The sequence below is a fragment of the Lissotriton helveticus genome, chromosome 1_1, assembly GCF_964261635.1.
Source record: "Lissotriton helveticus chromosome 1_1, aLisHel1.1, whole genome shotgun sequence".
Lineage (NCBI taxonomy): Eukaryota > Metazoa > Chordata > Amphibia > Caudata > Salamandridae > Lissotriton > Lissotriton helveticus.
Genome location: NC_136057.1, coordinates 1,036,356,397 through 1,036,378,773, shown reverse-complemented (window position 1 = coordinate 1,036,378,773; position 22,377 = coordinate 1,036,356,397). Strand labels below are relative to the sequence as shown.

General features: G+C 45.1%; 1 protein-coding gene across 1 annotated transcript in view; it reads left to right on the top strand.

The window, feature by feature from the left end:
* The window catches only part of CCDC136 (coiled-coil domain containing 136), a 163,785-nt gene that overhangs the window by 71,692 nt on the left and 69,716 nt on the right, over positions 1-22,377 (top strand). The window contains exons 2-4 of the mRNA XM_078656185.1: positions 3,532-3,738; positions 10,363-10,437; positions 12,691-13,011. Coding sequence (XP_078512311.1) covers positions 3,532-3,738; positions 10,363-10,437; positions 12,691-13,011 — 603 coding nt within the window. The remainder of the gene's footprint in view (positions 1-3,531; positions 3,739-10,362; positions 10,438-12,690; positions 13,012-22,377) is intronic.

The following is a 22,377-nucleotide window of genomic DNA, read 5'->3' as shown; positions in this document are numbered from 1 at the left end:
AAAAACTGACGTGCTATCATCATTCTGTCGGACATGGCCAAGGTCGAAAAAGAACATTTTGTCAGTCCTTAACTTGGCATCCGCGGAAGTCAATTGGAAGCTATGAGACATTTGTAGCAAACCTAGGAAGCTCCTGGTTGCATACAGAAAAGACAATGGTCCTTAAGAAAAGTGACCTAATGGAACTTTTGAAATGTGGGTGACATGTCACTTGTCACTCTCAGCCAATGGGACGTCGAAGATTTCTGAAAACTTTCCTTTGCATAGTTTAGTTAGCGTAGAAAGGTATAAAAAGTCATGCCCCTAGGGATGGGCTGGCTGCTGCTTTCTGACTTTCCGATGAGGGTGAAGTGCTGTCGGACATTGCGTGGAGCACGTAAGAATCCTCAAAGAACTTTACTTTATTTTCTATCTATTTAGTTCAGTTAGGGACTTAGGTTTTAGAAATGCTAAACTTTAAATATTCACTTTAATTTTGATTCACTTGCTTAAATTGTATTTTTCTCACGTTTCTTCATAATCATGCTTGCTTTATTGCTAATAAAATTCATTTATAAAACTATCAACTTATATACCATAATTTAGTAAATAAAATCTTACTTTTGACAAACAAGCTGGTCTTGGTTATTCAGGAGTGTAGGTTACTATTAGCTAGATCACGTCGCCAATGGTGGTCGTTTAAATGGTTAGGTTTTATTCTAATGACAATATTCTTTCCGCAGATGTATAAAATTGTATATAGTTTGTAGATAATGTGTATATAGATTTAATTTGACCACCTGATTCAGTAGGCCCAAAATATGTCAGGTTTATAAATGGGTCCATATTTAGTATAGAATTTTGTTTATAGGTTATGAAGTTGGGTAGCGTTGTTTATGATATATTTTCTATAGGCCGCTGGATCAGTACGGGGAGATTAAGTGATTTACCCAGAATCAGAGGGTGTTTGAGCCGACGTCGAGATTCAAACCGAGTTCCCTCCAATGAGTCCCTGCATACATAGTGTTGAAACCCTACATCAATATTTCTTGTACTGAACTAGAGCAGAGTCCATGTATACATAGAGCTCATCCCTTGCACAGCATGAGTCATATTGATTTATATATTGTGTTGTGCCAGTTCATAGGCAGAGTTCAGCTCTTTCAGTATTCATTACTGGAGTGTAAAATCTGAACTTCTGTGGGAACTGAGATACCCGTGACCAGCCCCTAATCTATGGGATTACCACATACCTCTCACACTGGTTAGTCTCTGACAATGTAATTAATGTGCGACCCATGTATAATACCTACATGCCACAATAATTTGCATTTGGTTAGACAGTATGGAGCACACAGCATAATGCCTATGGGAAAATATCAAAAGAATATTGTGTTCACAAGGATTGGTGAAGGTGAATATGTGGAGCATTTTCAATTTTTAACCTTTTAAAAAAAAATGTTTTATTACATCAACTAAGAAAAAAGAAGTTGTGTTAGTGACTGCTGCCTGCATTGGATGAAGTGGTAGCCCACCACTGCCGCTGAAGTACTAGCCCCCCCCCTCTGAAGTTCAGGTCTAGTTGTGCCCCTGATAAATTTACAATTTTGTGAAACTCTGTGAGGTTTGGGGATGGGCGGGGAAGGAGGCGAGTGTGATGTTGAAAGTATTTATTGATGGGGAAAGGGTTAAAATCCTCTCAGCCAAATGGGTAAAATTTACAATACAAGTGTTTAAAAAGTTGGGATTGAATTGAGAGGGCTGTAGAAGTAAAGGAGTATAAACCTGGAGACAAAACCAAGAGATCCTTGGAAAGAAATTATCAATCTGATTTTCTCCTGTGGATTGAATGTAAACAAGTAAATGGTCTTCTACTCTGTGTTTGTGATTTACTGCGGCTGATTTTACTCCTATAAAATAATTTACTCACACATATTTTATGTGTGAGTAAATCTTTTCTCAGGGACTGAGAATGGAAGTTGTCGATGGGAATGCTCTATAAAGTTTAAAATCCCCGCACACATCAGTGTATGTGGATGTTTAGAATCCTCTTCACCAGTAGTGTAGCCAGTGTGTCCTGGCCCCTAGTTCAAGGAAGGAACTGGGCCCCAGTCTGCGGTCTGAATTATAAACTACAGCAATAACCAGGATTCAGTGGGCCCCTGGTGCACCAACTGAAGCTACGCCTCTCCTCTACCCGGTCTATTTCTGCCCTCAAAGCAATTAGGGGTTTACTTCTGTTAAGTGCAGAAGTACATTCTTTTGAGTTTGCACATGGGAAGGGAAAAACCTCAGAGCTGTTTTGGTGAGCAGCGTAGGTGCTGGAATTAGGGTTGTGGGGATCATCCATCACCCGCAAAATAAGCATGCCGGAGTTCCAAAGGTGAATGATCTATTAGGACAGCTTTAAATAGTGTGTTTATCTTGCCACTTTTGCTATGCATTCAAAGACAGAGGTCAAATGTCTTCTAACAAGCTGCTGCTTATTTTACAATGAAGATTGGTGTTCACTTTTATCTCTCCAATTGCAATTTTATAGGATTTTGTAAAGTGAACTATGAACTACATGACAATCTTCTTGATATACAGGAAATGTGAAAGGAAAGGCTGTAGGATGTTTTTTTTAACTTTCAACAAAATTAAATACTTGAATATGAATTGTGAAAATATTTTAAAATACGTTAGTAGTTAGGAAACCACAAACTAAGCACATTTGTTTTGTAATTCGGAGGTGTGCTGGAAGTTAAGGGTTAACACAACGAACAAAAAATCAAGACATTTTACTCAGTGATGGCCAGATGAAAAATACTCTCTGAACCCCCACACATTATGTATTGTTTGTGCCCTGTATGTTGTTTTAATCAGTAAAGCTGCATGTGTGTGTACATTTAGTGGCCATTTCAACAGAAAATATGCTATCTGGAAATGACAGTGAACTATTGCACCATGCTTTAGTAATTTATTTCTGACAGTATACTCCAAAATGCACCTCCTGACCACTCTCCTGCTGAATGGACGTGACTCATTTGCTACACTTGCATACATGCCAATAGACCTGATTCAGGAGGGAGACTCCATTTCTGAAGCCAAAAATGACTATATTTTGGTTGCCTGCTGCCCAAATCTGCCTCTGCTAAAATGAAAATCAATGGGGGAGGGGGAATACATTCTCGTGATTATTATCTTTTTTAATCTCCCACTTTTCTCTTCTATAATGTTGGCATGTTTGCACTTGTTACTTGTGTCTCACCTGGACTTTTCACAATCCCAATGTCTACATGGATGTTATATTGATGGCAGCACCCCCTCCCCCCCAATCTGAAAATTGTTCCACTACGACTGGGGGTGCAGGGAAGGAGACTTCTGCCTTCCCTGCACCCCAAATTCACTCATTTCACGCATCGCCGGAAAAAAACGCCAGCAAGTTTATTTATTTATAATCGCGCGTGACATGTTCAGATCCTGTGAACTGTAAGGGAGTTTACCGCCCTCGTGTGGCTAAGTGGCTGAATTACAAATTCATCTAATTTATTCTAAATCCCCTCATTTCAGAATACGATGATGATGAACTACCGGAATTGGAGACAGACGACGTTTTGGTATGGAAATCGGGGTCCGCCAGGGATTGCGTGAATGATATATGTTTGGTGGCCCAGGAAGAGGATGATATACGGGCTCAGGCCCTACAGCTGCTGGCGGAGCTGGAAGAGACCCGGGAGTTGGCGCTGAAGCACGAACAGAGCTTCGTGGAGCTTCAGGGTAAAGTGAACATTGTAGATAGGGGTGTGACGTAAACACCTAAATTAATTTGTGTGATTCGAGGAGTATGCTACCCGACCGGAATTGTGGTGCCTCTCTGCCTTTTCTCTTATTGATGCCAGATAAATAACAAGTGACGTACACCTTGAACTGGCCAGGCCTATTGACTTTGTCAATAATTGTTACTTATTGAAGATAAATGAGTAACAACGATTTTAATGTCAATAATTAATATTTAAAAAAATGTATTTGTGAGACTGTGAATTAAACGTTATTGAGGCCTGTGAAAGGGGCAATGGTTTTCAGAGTGTCTCAGTCACTCCCAGTATGTTCACTGTGTGTTAGACATGTATGGTCCTTGTTCTCTCCACATCTCCTCCATCTGCACATCTGACATCTATCTCTTTCCTCTTCAGCACCCTCTTTTCATCCTCTCGTGAATGCACTTACATCTCCTTCAGGTACCCACCCCCCAAACATACAACGCATCTACACACCTGTAGGCACTCTCACCTTGTCAATATTTTGACAACTGTGTCCCTCCTTCACTCTCATTTGCACAGAATCACAATGGCAACTGGGATACGTGACCATTCCTTTGTGCTCTCTGCAGAGAAGGCCAGGATTGGATGACCATTTATTCTGAACATCTTTCTGACCTATTGACAGGCACTGTAAGAAACTCGCACTGCCTTCAACCTCCGATCCAGAGCTCTTCATCGTGGTCTGTATAAACAACTGAAGGAAACTCATTTCACAGAATGCCCTATACATGGCAAAACAAAAAAAATACAAAAAAAACAACATCCTGGCAATATCTTACACTCTTAAGGCCAAATGCATGAAGCATTTTTGAGGTGGGAAATGGCTGGTCGGGAAGTTTCTGACAGAAAATATGCTGTTACATATTTTCAAAACACAAATTGCAATTCAGTAACATGTAACCGAATCAGAATGTGTGAATGTAATTGGGTATTTAGAAGGGGCGTGTTTAGGACGTCCCTTCTAAATGCCTAATTTGAATTGGATGTATGAATGTTTTGTGACCAAATTACGGTTGCAAAACATTAATATTCTACCAACTCCTTGAAGGAGGTGGTTACCCGTTCGCAAATGGGAAGGGGTCGTCAGGCGACCCTTTCCCCTTTGATAATGGAAAACAAATATTTTCTTAAGAGCAGGCAGTCGTCCCACCGACGACTGCCTGCTCTTAAAAAATGTAACTGCAAAGTTTCATTTTTTCTTTTTAAAAGTATCCTGTTTTCCTTTAAGAAAAATGGGCTGCATTAAAAAAAAAAAGTTCGCTTTATTAAAAAGCAATCATAGACAATGGTGGTCGGCTAACCCCAGCAGGCCATTATCCCTGTGATGGCTGCGATGCCTAATGGGTCTCAAATTGCAACCTACCTAATGAATGTTAATGGGGTAGGTCTATTTGCGTCCCACTAGAAATCACTAAAGAAACTCAAAAGAGTTTCTTACAATGCCGATTTTCTAATTGCCATTCAGAGATCATTGCAATTAGCAAATCGGTATTCCTAATGTTAGTACATCTGGCCCCAAGTGAATGCAAGGTTAAGTAAAACATGTGAAGTATATATTGGAACTGAATTGCAGACATGGACTGTCCTTAATGTTTTATAACTTTATTGTTCAGAAATCGATCAGGGTTTTTACCAGTAAAGTTAACAAGAATTATATAGGTTCCAATGGGGACCCGTTTCAATGTTTGTTTTCAATTACTACTGTGTCTGAGACCCGCAGGATCCCAGCCCACTTAAAGCCCTGATGTGCATCCCAGGCACAGGTATGTTGAAGACATGAATATGCATATAAAGGAGTGGCATAATAATAAAAACATTAACTAGCATGCCTGATTTAAACACATTTTAAATCAATCAAAAGCACTTCTTAAAAATATTTCAACAATCGTAGACTAGGTTTTATTCTGTATGGTGCTCGTCAGTGTGAAGTATTTGAGATTTGATGGAAGTCATGATGTTCAATGATGGCAAATACAAAACCACACCCACATTTCAGGAATTAGTAACAAACAACGTCAATTGTGTTGGGCAGTGATAACTATGTTTTCCCTGTTCACCTCCGCGAGGCAGCAGCCGCTTATCACTGGATTTGATTTTGCCTCTTGATGTGAGGTGGATATCTTCTTACACCACCTCCACTGGATACGGCTCCTCAAACTCTGCTACAAGTAGCCTCAGCTAGACCCCACTGCCTTCGCATGACCACAGTCCTCTACTAGACCCCACTGTACCCAATATAGCACAAATCTTCAACAAGACCTCACTTTATCCACTAGAGCACATCTTCTTTGCTATACTACACCCCGTCCACCGATCTGCATCTTTTCCGCCTAGACCACAGCATATAATTGCGAGATAACACCTCAGTGTTTAATTTGTGTCAGTGCTGGCACAAGCACTCATATAGAGAACTAGAATTTTTACATGGACTGCCATTCAAACAAAAGCAATTGTGGACACAAAAGGCCCTGAAATATCCCCCATCTGCTGGCATAAAACTTACAGCATGTCTGGAACATTAGTTATCTTATTCCTAAAGATGGACATTCAGTTTCGGGGTCTATCTTCAGGAATTTTGGAAGGGACAAGAGGTCCCCCATGCCGGCATGTCATGGTGGACCTGCTGCTATGTTTTCTTTACCCCGAAGCAGCTCTAGCCCTGCACGTAAGGTTTTTTTTAGGTGAAAAATGTCAGACTTGGCCAGGTGTTGGTTCAATGGATGTTTAGTGGATGGTCCGCGAAACCTTGAATGAAGCACAAGACTCTTGATCAAAACCACACATTTTCCATACGACATGACCACACCTTTAAATTATACCATGCTTTCTTCCAAGAACAAATATCTTAAACTAGAGATTATTTCCACGACTAAACCAGGGCTCTAAAATGATATTGCTGAATTATGTGTACTAGAGTTTACTCTTTGCAATTTCAATGTGCTCTTGTTTGTCTCACATTCAAACCTCGTCCACTGCACCAAATCTTCAGTGGATCCTTTCACCCCCACTAGATACACTGCAGGCATTACGCCACTCTGTTTACAGTAGACCATATCTGCCCCACCGGACTACACTTTCTGGCTAGCTCACACCTCCAGCGCTAAGTCACTTGATTGCATATTTGGTCAGTCATTGCTATGATGCTCTCTTATTGTAGCTTCCGGTGATATTGGTCATCTCGTCCAATGGCAATGGTGTGCTGTGATGGGGCTGTGGCCTGAAGTCATATTACCTGTGCCACCACGTAATCCCAATCTGAAAATGGGACCTGCTTTCCTGGGTAGCACCTGCAAAATGGCAGATGTTTGCTACTCTGGTCACATAACAACTTTACCTAGGCACACAGGATGGCATCTTTAGCAATTACCACAGTTTCATTGACTCAGAACGTATTCGTACTGCCCATGATCTGGTGTGTCTCATTTGCTTTTCACCTCTCTCTGTTGCACCTCATCATCATCATGGCACCTCATTTAGCACTTGTTACCACCTTCTCTGTCTGGTTCCTCATGGTGTCCCTACATTTCCTCATCTGGCATCACCGTCCATCTGCTCGTACCTCAAGGCAACTCTGCACTACCTCATTAAACATTGTTCTTGATGTTCATGGACCTCACATGAAGTCATTTTGCATTCCCCTCTGCGCCGTTGATAGCTATGGGGGCCTTGCAGGACATTACGTTTGCTCTAGTGGATTGTACAGAAGCCAGGACTTCTTTTCATGACCTCCTTTAGCACTCCTCTTAGTTTGATTATAACTTATAAAGCTCTTGAATGACCACATGTAGCACTCACCTTGGCCTGTCAAGACCTTCTGATAGCCCCGCATTAACCCATCTACTCCTCTCCTTGGTTAGTTCTAAGATCGTACACTTTCTTGATTGCCCAGGCCCTACCTCGTGCTTCCACATTGTGCCACATCATCATGAGCAATAGCTGATCTATACCCTCATGAGTCAACACTAACCCATTCTCATAAGCCAATTCTATGCCAGGTCCACAAGCTCTGCCCCATCCCCATGACTCTAAATGGAGGCCCATCTCATGAGCCAAGGCTCTCTCACTGAATGATCAGCCTGAGCTGAACTACATCCTTATAAGTTCAGACTCTTTACACATGCAGAACCAACAACCTCTTTATGGCTTGGCTCCGCAACACCATCATGAATACATGCCCTACCCTGTTCTTATTAGTCAAAGTGTGCTTATACCTCTAAGCCGAAGCTCTAATCACCCCTAATGTAGCCTCCCGCTGCTTCTTCACACCCTCTAACCCTGCCACATCTATGTGAGTGCAAGTTCAACCTCATCCTCATGAGTCCAATCTCTGTTCCTACATTTTATCACATTCACAAGAATTCAGGCTCTGCATTTTTTACCATCTTGAGCCTATGGCATATCACAGTATTGAAATCCCATTCCCTGTCACAACCTTATGAGCTTACGATCTGTTGTTTCCTCAAGCCCATAAGGTCCAGGACATAGTGAATAATTCGTCTTCTGCCACATCCTTATGAGATAAAGGTTTACCCACCTGCAGGACTCCTGGATATTTCATTTACTCTTGAGACCAGATCGAACCACGTCTTCTTTGGTGTAAGGCAGAGCACATTCTCATCAGTGTAAGCTATATGCTATCCTCATGAGCCAATTATTTGCCCATCCTCATGAGATCAAGCTCTAGGACATCCACATAATCCCAAGTTGTACAACATAATTGAGAGCCAAAACCCTACAACCCGTATGAACCCAATTTCTACCATATCCCCAGACACTAAATCCTTCTACAACCTGATGAGCCTTTTACTCACGCACCAAGCTCCAACACATTCCCACATGACAAAACGTTCTTAGACTTTGTGAGCAACCGATTACTTGGATCCTCATATTCTCTAAAACTTCAGCATCTCCAAGTTTTATGGTCTATTAGGGGAACATCCATGACAACGCGGTCAAAACACCGCGCTGCCATTACCACGCGTCTTTTACAACGCAAGTCGTTACCACGACTTGCGCTGGAGGGCGCTCTAGACCAAGGAATAGTAGATTTACTATTCCAACACCTTCCCTACTGTAGGTAGGCTGGAGTTGGAATAGTAAATCTTACTATTCCTAAGTCCAGCACCCTACAGCGCAAGTCGTAGTAACGACTTGCGTTGTAAAAGATGCCTTGTGATGTACCGCGATCTAAAAGATCGCGTTGTAACATCATACAACCGTCTATTACATCCCCAGGCTCCCCTGCTCTACATATTCAATCTCTAGCACTTTCTCATGAATCCAAGCTGTACCACATGACCAAAAGTTCTCCTCATCAGCCTTATCGGTACCATATCTTCATAAGCACATTCTGTTATGTTATGTTATGTTATATAAATCTTTTATAGCGCACGGCTACTCCTAGGAGTGTCCCGGCGCTTTTATTGTAGACCTGTAGCAGATAACACAACAAGGAAAATAAAAGACCCAGACAAAAGAAAGAAAAGAGCATAACTAAAGAGCAAAAAGCCATGTTTTAATTAAAAATTTAATTAAAAGCCAAGCCAAATTCTCTTCCATTGTCTCATAAGTCTGAGCTCTCCCGCATCCCTATCCTGAGCTCTTCCACATCTTCATGAGCCAAAACTTTACCTGCCCTTATGAGCCTGGTTTGTACTGTACCCTGATGAAACCAAGGTTTACCACATGCTGATGGGCTTAAGCTCTGCTCTATATGCACAGAGCCGGGCTCCACAATATCCTCATTGGCCTAGCGAATACCCCATCCTAATATCTACTCCATTTAAAGATGTCCCATTTCTATCACATTTGTAAGAGCCTGAATTGTGCCCCAGTTTCATGAACGTTTGCCCGCTCTCATCCTCATGAACTGATGATTTACGCATCCTCAGGAGCCCTACATCTGCCGTGGCCTTATGAACCCAAAGGCCTAGGCTTTACCTCATTACCATAGTGCCCGGCTCTACCATATCCTCTTGAGCGTATCCTTCAACTCACGAGCCAAATCTCCACTATGTCTTTTAGAGCTCAAGCTATAGTCTGTCCTCGTGAACCTGCCCCACTCCATTCTCAAAAACCTTATGTTCTGCCTCATCCTAATAAGCCCGAGTTGATGAGCCGAAAGTCTATTCTATCTTCATAAGTCTAAGCTTTAACTATTCCCCATGATTACAAGCAGTACCAAAGGATCAGAAGGTCATGTAAAACTACATCACAAGCCTCTGTTCAACTACATTCTGACTAGGTCATGCGTCACACTAACCCTATGTTACTGCAAACGACCAAACACATCGACCTCCATCCTCTCCTTCAGCCTTTGTGATTGTAGATCTGATTATTCTTGCTGTTCTTTTTGTACTTTTTTCCTGTTGATGTTCTCGTACCTCCTTAATTGAAGTGAAGTGACAGTCTGTGAAGAGCTGTACCTCCAGTGTGTGTTCGGCACATCATCGGAACGGTTCACATGCGCACACTCTGTGTCAATGAATGCGGGTTGGATCAATGTGATAAACCTGGGACCTCTGGGGAGGACTGAACCTGTAATCCTAGCTGCTGACGTTGCACTTTCCCTTCGCTACAGGCATTCTTGAGGACGAGCGCCTGGCCAGTGCCCAGCAGGCTGAGATCTTCACCAAGCAGATCCAGAACCTGCAAGGTAAGTGGTGTCTCCCACCAGCAACAGGCACTTGTGTGTTCTCAGTTAGACTTAAGTATGGCATAGCACACACTATGGCGCGCCTGAAGTTAAATATGATGACTCTGGACAGGCATAAACAAGATCATGGGGACATGAAGGGGCAACTAAAGGTCAGAAATATTGGGAAGTGTTTAAATGCCCCTTTCATTTTGAGAAGCCTAATTGTGGGCTCTGGTTCCTTCACACTAGGCCATCACGTTCCTCCTGTGTGATGAGACTTCTCTTGCAGCACTTCCACAACATGTCGGAGGAAGATGGTCCAGCAGGCAGTGGTGTGACTGGGCAGCCAAGCAGTCCTGCACCAAGAACACAGTTTCTTTCCTCTAAATGTGGCTTCTTAGAGATCTGTGAGTGGCTACTGATATTGGTCTCCACTCATCTTGAGGTGACAACAAATAACCAAGGATGTTTGCTGCATTGAACACAACCATGTGTGTCAACCATTCATTCCTGCTTCCCCACGAGGAGTGCTTGGTAAACAATGCTCGAAATGAAGGAAAAGTTCATAATAACGTGAAATAATTACATGACTGCTTGAAGGTACTTTGCCTGCCATCCTCTATCACTGTATTGATAAGTAGTCTATCTCCAGTGTTGGAGTATCATGGGCAAGCAACTTGTCAAAGGGCTCTTGTAAAGTTATATGGTAAGCCTCTTGAAATACAACCTTCCTGAGTGGTCCTTCTTCACTACACCCTGCTTATGTGCCTGAATGTCATATGTACTTAAATGGCCCAGGCAGACGACACGGAGTAGAAGACAGACCAGTGGTCTGAGTGTGTCTTATGGCAAAGCAAATCTATTTGGGTGAAATGACCAAGCGTCCCTGCACCCACCATGTAAGGACATTCCATGCAACCAGGAATGTCTGTCTTGAATCCAATGTACTGATGTTTATCTGGATAACTGTGTTCAGTCTTTCATCCAACAACGATGTCTAATTAGCTCGGCAACCTCTCAGTAATACATAGGACTGTGGTGTGAATGGTCTCCTAATAATACACCCATTGCATGGGGAGGCCGTCCCTATGAAAGGCTGGGAGCTTATCTTTAGGGTGTTTAGCTCCTAGGGAAGAATGTGTGACTGTAATACTGGGTGGGTTGAATGAGGCAATTCCTGATATAGAATAAATGATATGATAGGTGTTTAGAGATAGATCACGTGGAATTTAACAGTGCACCGTGCAGCCAGATTCTCCGGTGTGCAGAGAAATTTGTGAAATCTGCCTTTAGCAGCCTGGTAGGCCTGGCAAAAGTATTTTTCAATGGATGTACAGGATGACAGGCCCTTCAATTAAGTTTGTGTTGCTATTGATGTATATATTGTGCAGGGCTTTGTTGGAACCTAGGTAAGCAAGAATGCAGAGAGCCAGTGAGTGTGATTCCAGTGAAGCCCCTGTCACCATATGTGTCTAGAATAAGTGGGTGTCAATTGACTCCCAGCTATCTACTGATATAGAGTTAGCTTCGATCAAAGCCCATTTGCACTCAGTCTATTGCGTCAGTGGGCCACATAGAAGCCTGGGTAATTACTGACGTTAGTACAGAGTGAGCCTCCACTGAACTCTTGTTGCAAAAGATGTACTGAGTTACCGGGCCTCTACGAATGCCTTTTTCTCCATTAATTCATAGAGTGAGCAGGGTCCCCCGCTAAGGCCAGTGTTGCCATTGGCATTAATGCAGAGTGGGCCTCAGTAAAGCTGATTTTCCCTACTCTTGTAAGGTTCCCGAGACACCACCCAAAGTAAGTTAACCATCAATGCATAGTGTGTGAGCTTAAATTTTAGGAAGTGTCACCAGTGATGATTAGAGTATGTAGGTCTTCACAGAGGTATGTGTTGCCATCGAATAGAGTGAGCGAGTCTCCATTTGAGCCTAAGCCACCATTGATATATGGAGTGACTGGCATTTTATTGAAATATGTGTCACCATCACAATATTGGTTGTTTGTCTCTGTATTGAGGTCTGCTCTAGGTAACCCTCAAAGTACAGCGTGTAGGCCTGGGATGAAATGGGTTTCACATTGTTTTATAATCTGGACGGGAATCCCTCAAAGTCTAGGACATCGTCAATGTACATAGTGAGCATCACTACATAAAAGCCAAGGTTCCTTGTAAGATAAACTTGGACTAGCCTCCAATATTTCTTTTGTACCTGTTGTAAGCCCATAACTTGTTTTAGAGTGACTTTCTTTTCCTCCACTGTCTATAGGCCAACTGCGATCGGTGCAGGAAGAGATTGACAGCCTGGAAGAAGAGAAGGAGAGTGAGCTTCAGGAGGTGGAGGATGAGCTTAAGTGTGCGCAGGAGGAGATCCTGGCCCTTCGTCAAGCCGCTGAGGATGCCGCTGCCGAGCGGGAGAATGACATCGCCACCTTGCAGGAAGAGCTGTGCCGCCTGCGTGCAGAGCTGGTGAAGCTGCAGCAGACAAGGGATGAATACGAGCTGGAGATCACCACCCTGCGGGCAGAGATACAAATGAAGAGCTGTGGGCGTCAGGAAAGTGAGGAGAGTGAAGAGGTTCACCTGCAAGGTACTTTGGATGGGGCAGTGCTGCAGTTTTCAATGAGTGGGCACCACAGTGTGTTCAGCTATGTTACATGCCACTGCATACAACCAGTGGCAGCTGGTGATCCCTGTAAGTGGTAGGGGCATAACAGTTTTCATGGGCTCACCTCATTGTTATACAATTTTGCCTTGAGTGCGCTCACACACAAATGTACCCATACACTCACCCTCACTATTTTTCACTCCCAAACTTGCACACACTCACACTTTTATAATGACTGACTCACTCACAACTACTGGTGTACAGGGGCTCTGACATGACCTCCTGTGGTATGTGGTACAGGTGTAGTGCTTCAATAGTGCAGAATGTGCAGTCATACCAGGTTGTCTTTGCCCTAGTGCAACTGTGCAGCACCATTGATAGAGGCACCCCTGACTCCCTCTCATTCTCTCTCACAATCTCCACCTCATTCACTAAATCTAACTCACTCACACTGCCTTACTCTCCTCCTCACTTTCACGTATTCATACTCACTCATTCATTCTCACTCTTTCTTTCATTCTTATTGACACTCTCAAAAAGATTTAATTAACATGCACACTCACTCAACCGCATTCTCTCAATCACTCACAAACACACTTTCACTCATGCGTGCACAAGAAACAATACTGAATTCTTTTTTTACTTACCTTTCTTCCTATGTTGACAACTCTGCTGCTCCAGGGCGGCAGCAGACAAACACAAGGAGATGATGGATGGAGCGCTAAAACTTTTCAGACACTCGCCAACAGTCACAGACCTGGGTTGAATCCATCATCGTCCTTTAGCTCACTTCCCCACCTCAGTTCGGACCCAGCTATATGCAAATCAGTCTTGACCCTGTGCTACATGGGAACAGTTCAGCTCAAACTGCCAAGCCAGGTCTTCTCTGAACCAGAAACAAGCATCCTGGGACCGGTTTCAGGGTAACACCCCTCATCAGCCAAGCTCGCTTGAATCCAGTGGCAAATTGAGCAAGGGACCCACGTCTGGGCATACCCAGCCAATTTAGGGTGAACAAAGCAAACACAAGGAAATGGTAGATGGACAGAACGCCGAAACTTTTCAGACACTCACCCCCAGTCACAGATCTAGGTTGAATCCATCATCATTCTTTAGCTCACTTCCCCACCTCAGTTCAGACCCAGCTATTTGCAAATCAGCCTTGACCCTGGGCCTCATGGGAATAGTCCAGACCCAACTGCCAAGCCCGGTCTTTCTTGAACCAGAAACAAGCATCCTGGGACCGTTTTTGTGGTAATACCCCTTATCAGCCAGGCTAACTTGAGAGCAAGAATTCCAGGCTGGACATTGAAACTTGCAAGCCATGATTCCTAACAAGTAGCGAGACAGGGCTGCAGGGCTAGGTTTAAGAAGAAGACCTACTTGTAGCCCTTTCCCAGCTTCTTGAGAGGACTGACAGCATAGCCCTATCAGAAGTTGGGACGGTGTTCAGGATCCTGCCCCTGCTTCTCTGTTTGGCTCCTCACTGACCTCAGGGATGCACTGATGTGTGCCCTGACAGCCCGATTTTAACAGATATACTGTGCTGCTTGAGGCACGGGCAGCATGTCTTCTAAATAAAAAAGAATGTGCCTATGTTAGGGGATCATAATTGAACTACGCCCTCACATGCACAATCTAGACATCCATCTACAGAGTGCTGTGTTTCTAACCAACACTCTGTAGGAGGATCGTCCTCAGCCTGCTCGCCCCCTCTTCCTCCTGGCACCAGGAGCCTAGTGGAGACTGAGGCAGAGAGGGATGACCAGTGCACTGCAGAGTTCATGTAAACATGAATCTTGTTATTTGCATGAAGACTGCTAAATAACATTATTACAACTGTAACAATTGAATTTAGCAGTAGCTCCGTGGCGGCTAACAGGTGGCAGGGTTACACCCTGAAGCAGCGGGAAAGGAACCGGCTCTGCTTACAACTCTACTCCGGCCAACTCCATGAAATTCCACTGCCTTGACTATATGGCAAATGTTAAACATCTGTGTGTTAGTAGCACACCAGTGCATGTAACCGTAGAGTTCACGCTTGCACACAGCTCCACCATGATCACCTTCACTCTTCTCACTAAGCACAACTTCTACATAAGACTTCACTGCCTGCCAATGCCAGAAGTTCCAGTTTATGTAACTTTATATCTCACCACTGCATGACACTCAGTTGCGTGCAAATATGCAGCAAATTGATGTATGCAACTGCTTAGCCCAACCCTGTACACAATCCCACTGTGTGCAGCTGCACTGGGTGTCACTATAAGAAACTCCTCAGTCTGGTAATGTATGCAACCCTACTGCCCTCCCTCTGTGTAGCTCTATAACAGTCGAGTGTGCTGCTTGCAACCCTGCGTGCAATTCTGCTTCATGCAGCTTCACTGCCTGCCAACGTATGCCACTCTACTGTGCAAGTCCAAGTTTTGCCACTTCACTGCCTCCACTGTCTGAAACCCACCTGCATGCAGTTCATCATATGCCAATGCATGCACCTTCACTGTGTGAAACTCCACTGATTATGACTCTTGTGTATGCAAACCTTCTGTACGCAACTATAGTACCAGGATACCCTCCCGGGTGATAGTGCGCTCTACAAATCTGCATAGCATAAGACCCCTTGCGTGGCACTCCAATGCTCCACACTGCCCTTGAGTTCACTGTATGGAACTTAATTGCCATCGCCCTGAGAGGGAAGTGACGTGCACTCTTCACTGTCTCCCACTGTGTGCAGCCATACTCCAGCTCTCCAGTTATGGGCACTGCATGCCCTTTGCACCTCACTGCATTTCCAGTGCCCACTGTGTGCCCTTACTCTACCATCACTGTGTGGAGTATCACAGCCTCTACCTCACAGAGCTACAGTCTTTTCAGCTCCAATGCTCTCCATTGCTGTCAACACTGCTGTCTCCCAGTATGTTCAATTCACCTATCACCAGTGTGCTTATGTTCACAGACCCCATCTCACACATGGCACCACCTTACACACTACTGTTCATGCCCGTTGCTAAAGCTGCTCCTTTGTTTAAAGATTTTTATTAAAGGTTTTTATTCAGAAAAATATAATAAGCAACTCAAATGGGTTCAACATTATACTTCCCTATATCCTATTTGCTCCCCCTCTCTCATCCTCCCCACGACCTCTCAACTTGTGCAATAGAGCCTCAAATGTTGACTTGCTCCTCTTTTGTAAAAAAAAAAGTGAGCTTCATAAACAAAAAATGGCAAACTTGGAAGTTATGTTACTTTACAACTAACCCTACTTCCATCGTAACATTCCCATAAAGGCTCTCATACATTGGTTTGCAGTAGTGCCCACATACATTATGCATTACCAACATGTCAACATGTGAATGCTTTAATCTCTGGGAATATTGTTTCCCATCCTTAACTGTACTCACTTTGTCCCCTATTGGTCAATCCTGTTGGTACCTTCTAATACCCTAATCTCACTTGTGTATTGCAATGCTGTGCAGAAGAACTCGCAGAACCTTAGAAGTTTGACGTTACCATATTTTATTCTAGATGCATAAGCGAAACACATACCCTATCTATTGAACCCACACAGAGTAGCTGTGAATCTAGGCACTCCATAGTGTGGGCATGCTGAGACACTTTAGTGAATAATAATATTGAAGATATCACCCCTGCAAGCTGTTCTAGAGGGGTTTCAGTCTTGCAGTAAAATATCCTGCAGTATTGACAACACACACTTGATATATACTTTAACATGAAAATATTTGCTCAGTTCCACCATTATATGCACTTCCTCAAAATATGCTAGGTAATGATATATAACTGTAAAGTAAAACTGTTACTAACTCATCTCTAACTGTAATATATGGTCCGATCCAGTGCAAGAATTTTTTAAGCTCCACCAGAATAAAAATGTTGCTGTTTGGATGCTCCCCAAACCCAGCCACAATGTCTTTTGGAAGCCATTTGTTGCAAACTAGCATGCTCTTGTTGCCGCTTGTATGGCGGCATAAGGCAGTTGTCCATAGTCGCCTTAACCCCTTCGATGCTGCGGACGGCGCACGGCCGTCCTATGTGACGGTGTGCGTGTGCGGAGGACGTCCGGGGGCTGTCCGAAGCCCACCCACTGATTAGAATGCCAGCACCGTGGCGGAATTCGCGCTGCGGTCAACATGTTAAGGGGAGGACCTGTATTTAGGAGACCACCAACAGAGTCCTTCGCGATGCAGGGTTTTAAAGTAAACTTTGGACTCTCCTTTGAGCTGCTAAGCCCCTAAATCCGCAAGATACGGGTCTCTCCTACACCTGTTATATTATATTATGGTACTTGATATGCCCGTGGTGCACTTCTGTTTCTGATATGCATCTCATAATGCTGTGGGCTCTCTGAACAGTACACCTGTGAATGTGGTGTTTTACAGATTGGAGAACCGTTAGTGAACTACTGTTTTCCTTCCTTGATAACTGTATTTCTCAGTCTCAATGCCAAGTCTCCATGTTTCACCATTGGTGTTCTGCAATCCAGTATGCATATCTCCCTGACCCTATGCGTACGTCTCCCTGTTCCAGTATGCAGGTCGGCTTGTCCCAGTAGTCAAGTTTGCTTGTCCCAGTATGCAGGTCTCCTCTTCCCAGTATGCAGGTCTCCTTGTCCCAGTATGCAGGTCTGCTTGTCCCAGTATGCAGGTCTGCTTGTCCCAGTATGCAGGTCTCCTTGTCCCAGTATGCAGGTCTCCTTGTCCCAGTATGCCGGTCTCCTTGTCCCAGTATGCAGGTCTCCTTGTCCCAGTATGCAGGTCTCCTTGTCCCAGAAGGCAGGTCTCCTTGTCCCAGAAGGCAGGTCTCTTTGTCCCAGTATGTAAGTCTGCTTGTCTCAGTATGCATCTCTCCTTGTCCCAGTATGCAGGTCTCCTTGTCCCAGTATGCAGGTCTCCTTGTCCCAGTATGCAGGTCTCCTGGTGCCCGTGTCCATGTCTCCTTGTCCCAGTATGTAGGTCTACTAGTGCCAGTCTACAGGTCTGGTACTCCCGGTATGCAGGTCTGCTTGTCCAGGTATGCAGTTCTGCTTGTTCAAGTATGCAGTTCTGCTTGTCCAGGTATGCAGGTCTGCTTGTCCCGGTACGCATTTCTCTTTGTCCCAGTATGCAGTTCTGCTTGTTCAAGTATGCAGTTCTGCTTGTCCAAGTATGCAGTTCTGCTTCTCCAAGTATGCAGTTCTGCTTGTCCAAGTAGGCAGTTCTGCTTTTCCAAGTATGCAGGTCTCCTTGTCCCGGTATGCATGTCTCCTTGGCCCAGTATGCAGGTCTCCTTGTCCCAGTATGCATGTTTACCTGTCCTAGTATGCAGTTCTGCTTGTCCAAGTATGCAGGTCCGCTTGTCCCAGTATGCAGGTCTGCTTGTCCCAGTTTGCAGGTCTCCTTGTCCCAGTATGCAGGTCTGCTTGTCCCAGTTTGCAGGTCTCCTTGTCCCAGTATGCAGGTCTGCTTGTCCCAGTTTACAGGTCTCCTTGTCCCAGTATGCAGGTCTGCTTGTCCCAGTTTGCAGGTCTCCTTGTCCCAGTATGCAGGTCTGCTTGTCCCAGTATGCAGGTCTGCTTGTCCCAGTATGCAGGTCTCCCTGTCACAGTATGCAGGGCTCCTTATCTCAACGTCTGTGTTTATGTATCCTAGAGTGTGTATCTCATTTGCTCATTTGTGCCTCCCTGACCCAGTGTTCATGTCTCCCTGTCCTGGTGCCTCTCTGTCAATTTGAATCCATGTCTTATGGATCACATCCTGTGCCCCGCTCTTCCAGTGTTAATGCCTGCCTATCTCAGACGGTGCCTCAAGGTGTCATGTATTATCGTAACTTTTTTCTCGGTCACCCGGTGAAGAGTGGATATCTGAGGGTAAGCTAGAGACCCCCATACAGAGTAAGTTTCCATCTTTGTGTGGCGGTCCTGCTCAGATGGACTCCCTTTAGGGCATCGCCTCCTTCCTAGGACAGGGTAGCGGAGTCAGAATTTTTTTTTGTTATTTCTTTACTCGGCTGCACAGTTAGGGGGAAAGGGAAAATGCCTTCTCAGAAAGTTTGCGTGATGCCAGTCTTGCCAAGTGCCTCACATCGTGGGTTAGTCCAACTCATTTTAGTGCATTTCTCTGTACTGCCATACTAAAATGAATTGTCATGCACATATGACGGCCCCTTCGCATTGCTCGAGATGCTTTTCTCTCAGTGCGGCACTTGCACTGCCAGCACTAGTCTCACTGATCTTTATATGCCCCAGACACTGTAAGCTGGGCCCAGAGAAGAGGTGACTGCGGTTGCCATGGAAACCGTCTCTAGTCCCGGCTTGTTACAATTTATAATTCATGTGTCTTGTTCCATGCTGTGATTGGGTCGCAGGGAGCATGCAGTTTTCAAGGGCACTAGACTCTTAGCTGCCCAGACAGGATGCTGCAGCATGACACCTGAAACAAGAGCGTCCCAGGGCCCTTGAAGAAGCATGCAGCACCACTCAAGCCGCATCCAGACCTGCCACCTCATACGGTGCAACCGTGTGACACACGATATTGTCCCCCTTCACACAGTCACCCACTGAGGAGCCGAAATCACACTGAAGTAGGAAAGACAAGCTGAAAACCAGTGAATTTCCAGCCCTTTTTTTGAGGCTTTGAACTAAGCCTCTGCAAGCTTTTTTCCTTCTTTTTAGAGGAGGGGGCTTGGGGGGTGTAGTGGGGCTATAATGCCTCTTTGGTACTTTTTGGCACTTTTTGGCATTCTCACACTGACACTTTTATTTTAGTTGGCAGGTATGCCCCTCGAGTGACCTGTGATGATTACTCTGGTTGTGATGGGCTCCGGACTCTGCTTCTCTCAAAATTGTTTTTAAATCATTTGCTGGTCTGCTCGCTGTGTCCCTCTTACCCTGTCCGTGAGACAATGTCTCTTTGTCCTCATACTCCTGCTCCGCTGTCCTTGTTTCCTAGTCCCACTGCTGGGGTGTCCTTCCAGTGTGCACATTTCCTTGCTCTGTGTTGCTGTCCCATGCCTCGATGTGCATGGTGTCCCGTTCCTGAGGGTGTATTTCCATGGCACTTTGTTTGCATGTCTGTGTTTTGGTGTCCATTTTTATCTGTCCAGTGTCTCTTTGCCCCAGTATCTCCCTGCTCAGGTGAAGCCCTGCTTCACTGTCTCCCTGCCGCGTAAGTCTGTGTACCACATAATCTGTGCCTTCCTTTCTCCCTACCATAGAGTGTCTGTTTTCCTGCCCCAGGGAACCTGTTTTACTGCCCAAGTGTCCATGTTATCCCTTTGTGTTTTTTCTCCCTGTCAGTGTCTGAATCTCCCTGAACCGCGTCCTAGTCTCCTGCCCCTGTATCCATGCCTTCCTGTCTCACAGTCCATCACCCTGCTTCTTGTCTCATTATACACCACCCTCTCAAGGAGGCCATGTTTCACTGCCTGTCTTTCCCTGCCACTGTATTTCACCTTTTGCAGTACCCACATTTGCCTGTCCTAGTGTGTCCCTGTGTTACCGACTCTTTGCCCCATTGTTTAATTCCTAACACCAGTATGTCCTTGTTGCTGTGTCTCCTGCCTCACAATCTTCCAGCCCTTATATTCTTCCTTCCCTAGTGCCTCGAAGTCCCGGTGGTGCGCTGCTGTGTTTTTCCTGTCCATTGAACATGTCCCGGTGTGTCTCTTCTATTATCAGTGTTATCGCTGTTGCCTGCCTGCTCCAGTCATACATTTGTTAAAGTTGTTTAGGAAGGCTCCCCCGGCCTCAGTGCGATTTAGGACAGGTAAACGAGCCTGGCGTCGTTGTCTTCTTCGCAGTCTTTCCCTTTTACAGGGAGGGACCCGAGGCTCATCCCACACATTGCTACCTCTTATTTCTTCACACAGGCCAGTGACATCACACCTTGTTTATTCCTCATGGACCACAAACCCCATCTTGTCTCAGTCATACGCTCATATCACGTATTGACGCACGCACGCAGGCGCGCGCACACCCTGACACCTGATCTTTCGTTGCCACCGTCGCATGCACCTTCTCCTCAGCAGTCGTTTACTTTAGTTCTTAGTGTCCCGGGTCCTCTCCTCGCCCCGCACCCTGCGTCTCACAGTCTGTTCCCGTCCTCGGGGAAGAGGGTGAGGCGCCCCGTGCCCTGCAGCCTGTGAGCGCAGCGGCCCGAGCTGGAATCACGCGCCGGGATACAGCTCAAGAGGTCGCGGTGCCCGCAGCGCTTTCACTCCTTAAAGCCTTATTTGGTCCAGAGAAATGGCACTAGGGGCGGACGGGAGCTCCTGAAAGTAGCGCTGAGCACGAACTGTCTGCGGAGAGCTTGTGCACCGAGGGGCGGCGGGAGCAGTGACGTGGAGGGCTGTGGGCAGCATGGTCTTGGACTGCCGGCCACCTCCCCCCTTGAACACCGACTGAATTACCCAATTCAACCAGTCAACACATGGGGGTCTTTGGAAGTCAAGGGGGGGTACGGGCCCCCCCCCTGGCCGTATTTATTAAAATATAAAAACAAATCAAAAATTTTAATCAAATAAACATTTCTGACAATTATTAAAATGCACACTTTTCAGAAGATTAGATTGACATCCGTTTCGACATGGTATGATGGGCTAACCTTAACAAATAGCTAGTACAGCGTGTTTCCTAACGTAATCTAATCATCCTGAAAATTAAACTGCATTCTAATATTTTTAATAAAGTCCTACGGCAAGGTCGCCAACCGGTGTCAGATCCTTTTACAGCTGCGCTCTCACGTTGAAGATGCGCCTGCGCAACCCAGGGCACGTTACACCCACGTGCGCTCCCTGAACTCCATTTAACCATAACAGGAGGGCCCAGACACTCGCGCACCTTAGTGACGTCATAGTGTTGTGAGGGGTGGCTACCAGCCTGAGGAAAGCGTAGACTCCCTCCCCCGCACCCTTTAAATTACTGGAGATCATATCCTGCCCCTGAAGTTCTGAGAGAGACCAATGGCCCCTCCCGCGGGCGGCCCCTTTCGTGAATGGGTCCGCCCCCCCGTAAGGACCTTAAAATGCTGCTCACCGATTAATGACCTTACCGCCAGACACACATAATAAATACGACATTGCTATTCTAAAAGGAAAAAAGGCCTAAGGATAAAATTGTTAACACACAGCAAAGCACAAAACATCTACATATACAGTTACTCCTGTAAGCGGGAAAAAAGGGCCTAAGGAAAGAATTAGTTAAATATCACGGCACTGCACCAAAAGTTTAAATTCTGTTCTACCTTCCAGTAAACAGGAAATTCAAGGCCTACTGGATCAAGCCCCCCCTTACACCTATGTTCCGGCACATTGACAAACCTGATACTTACCATTTGCCAAGCCCCAAGGTCTGCT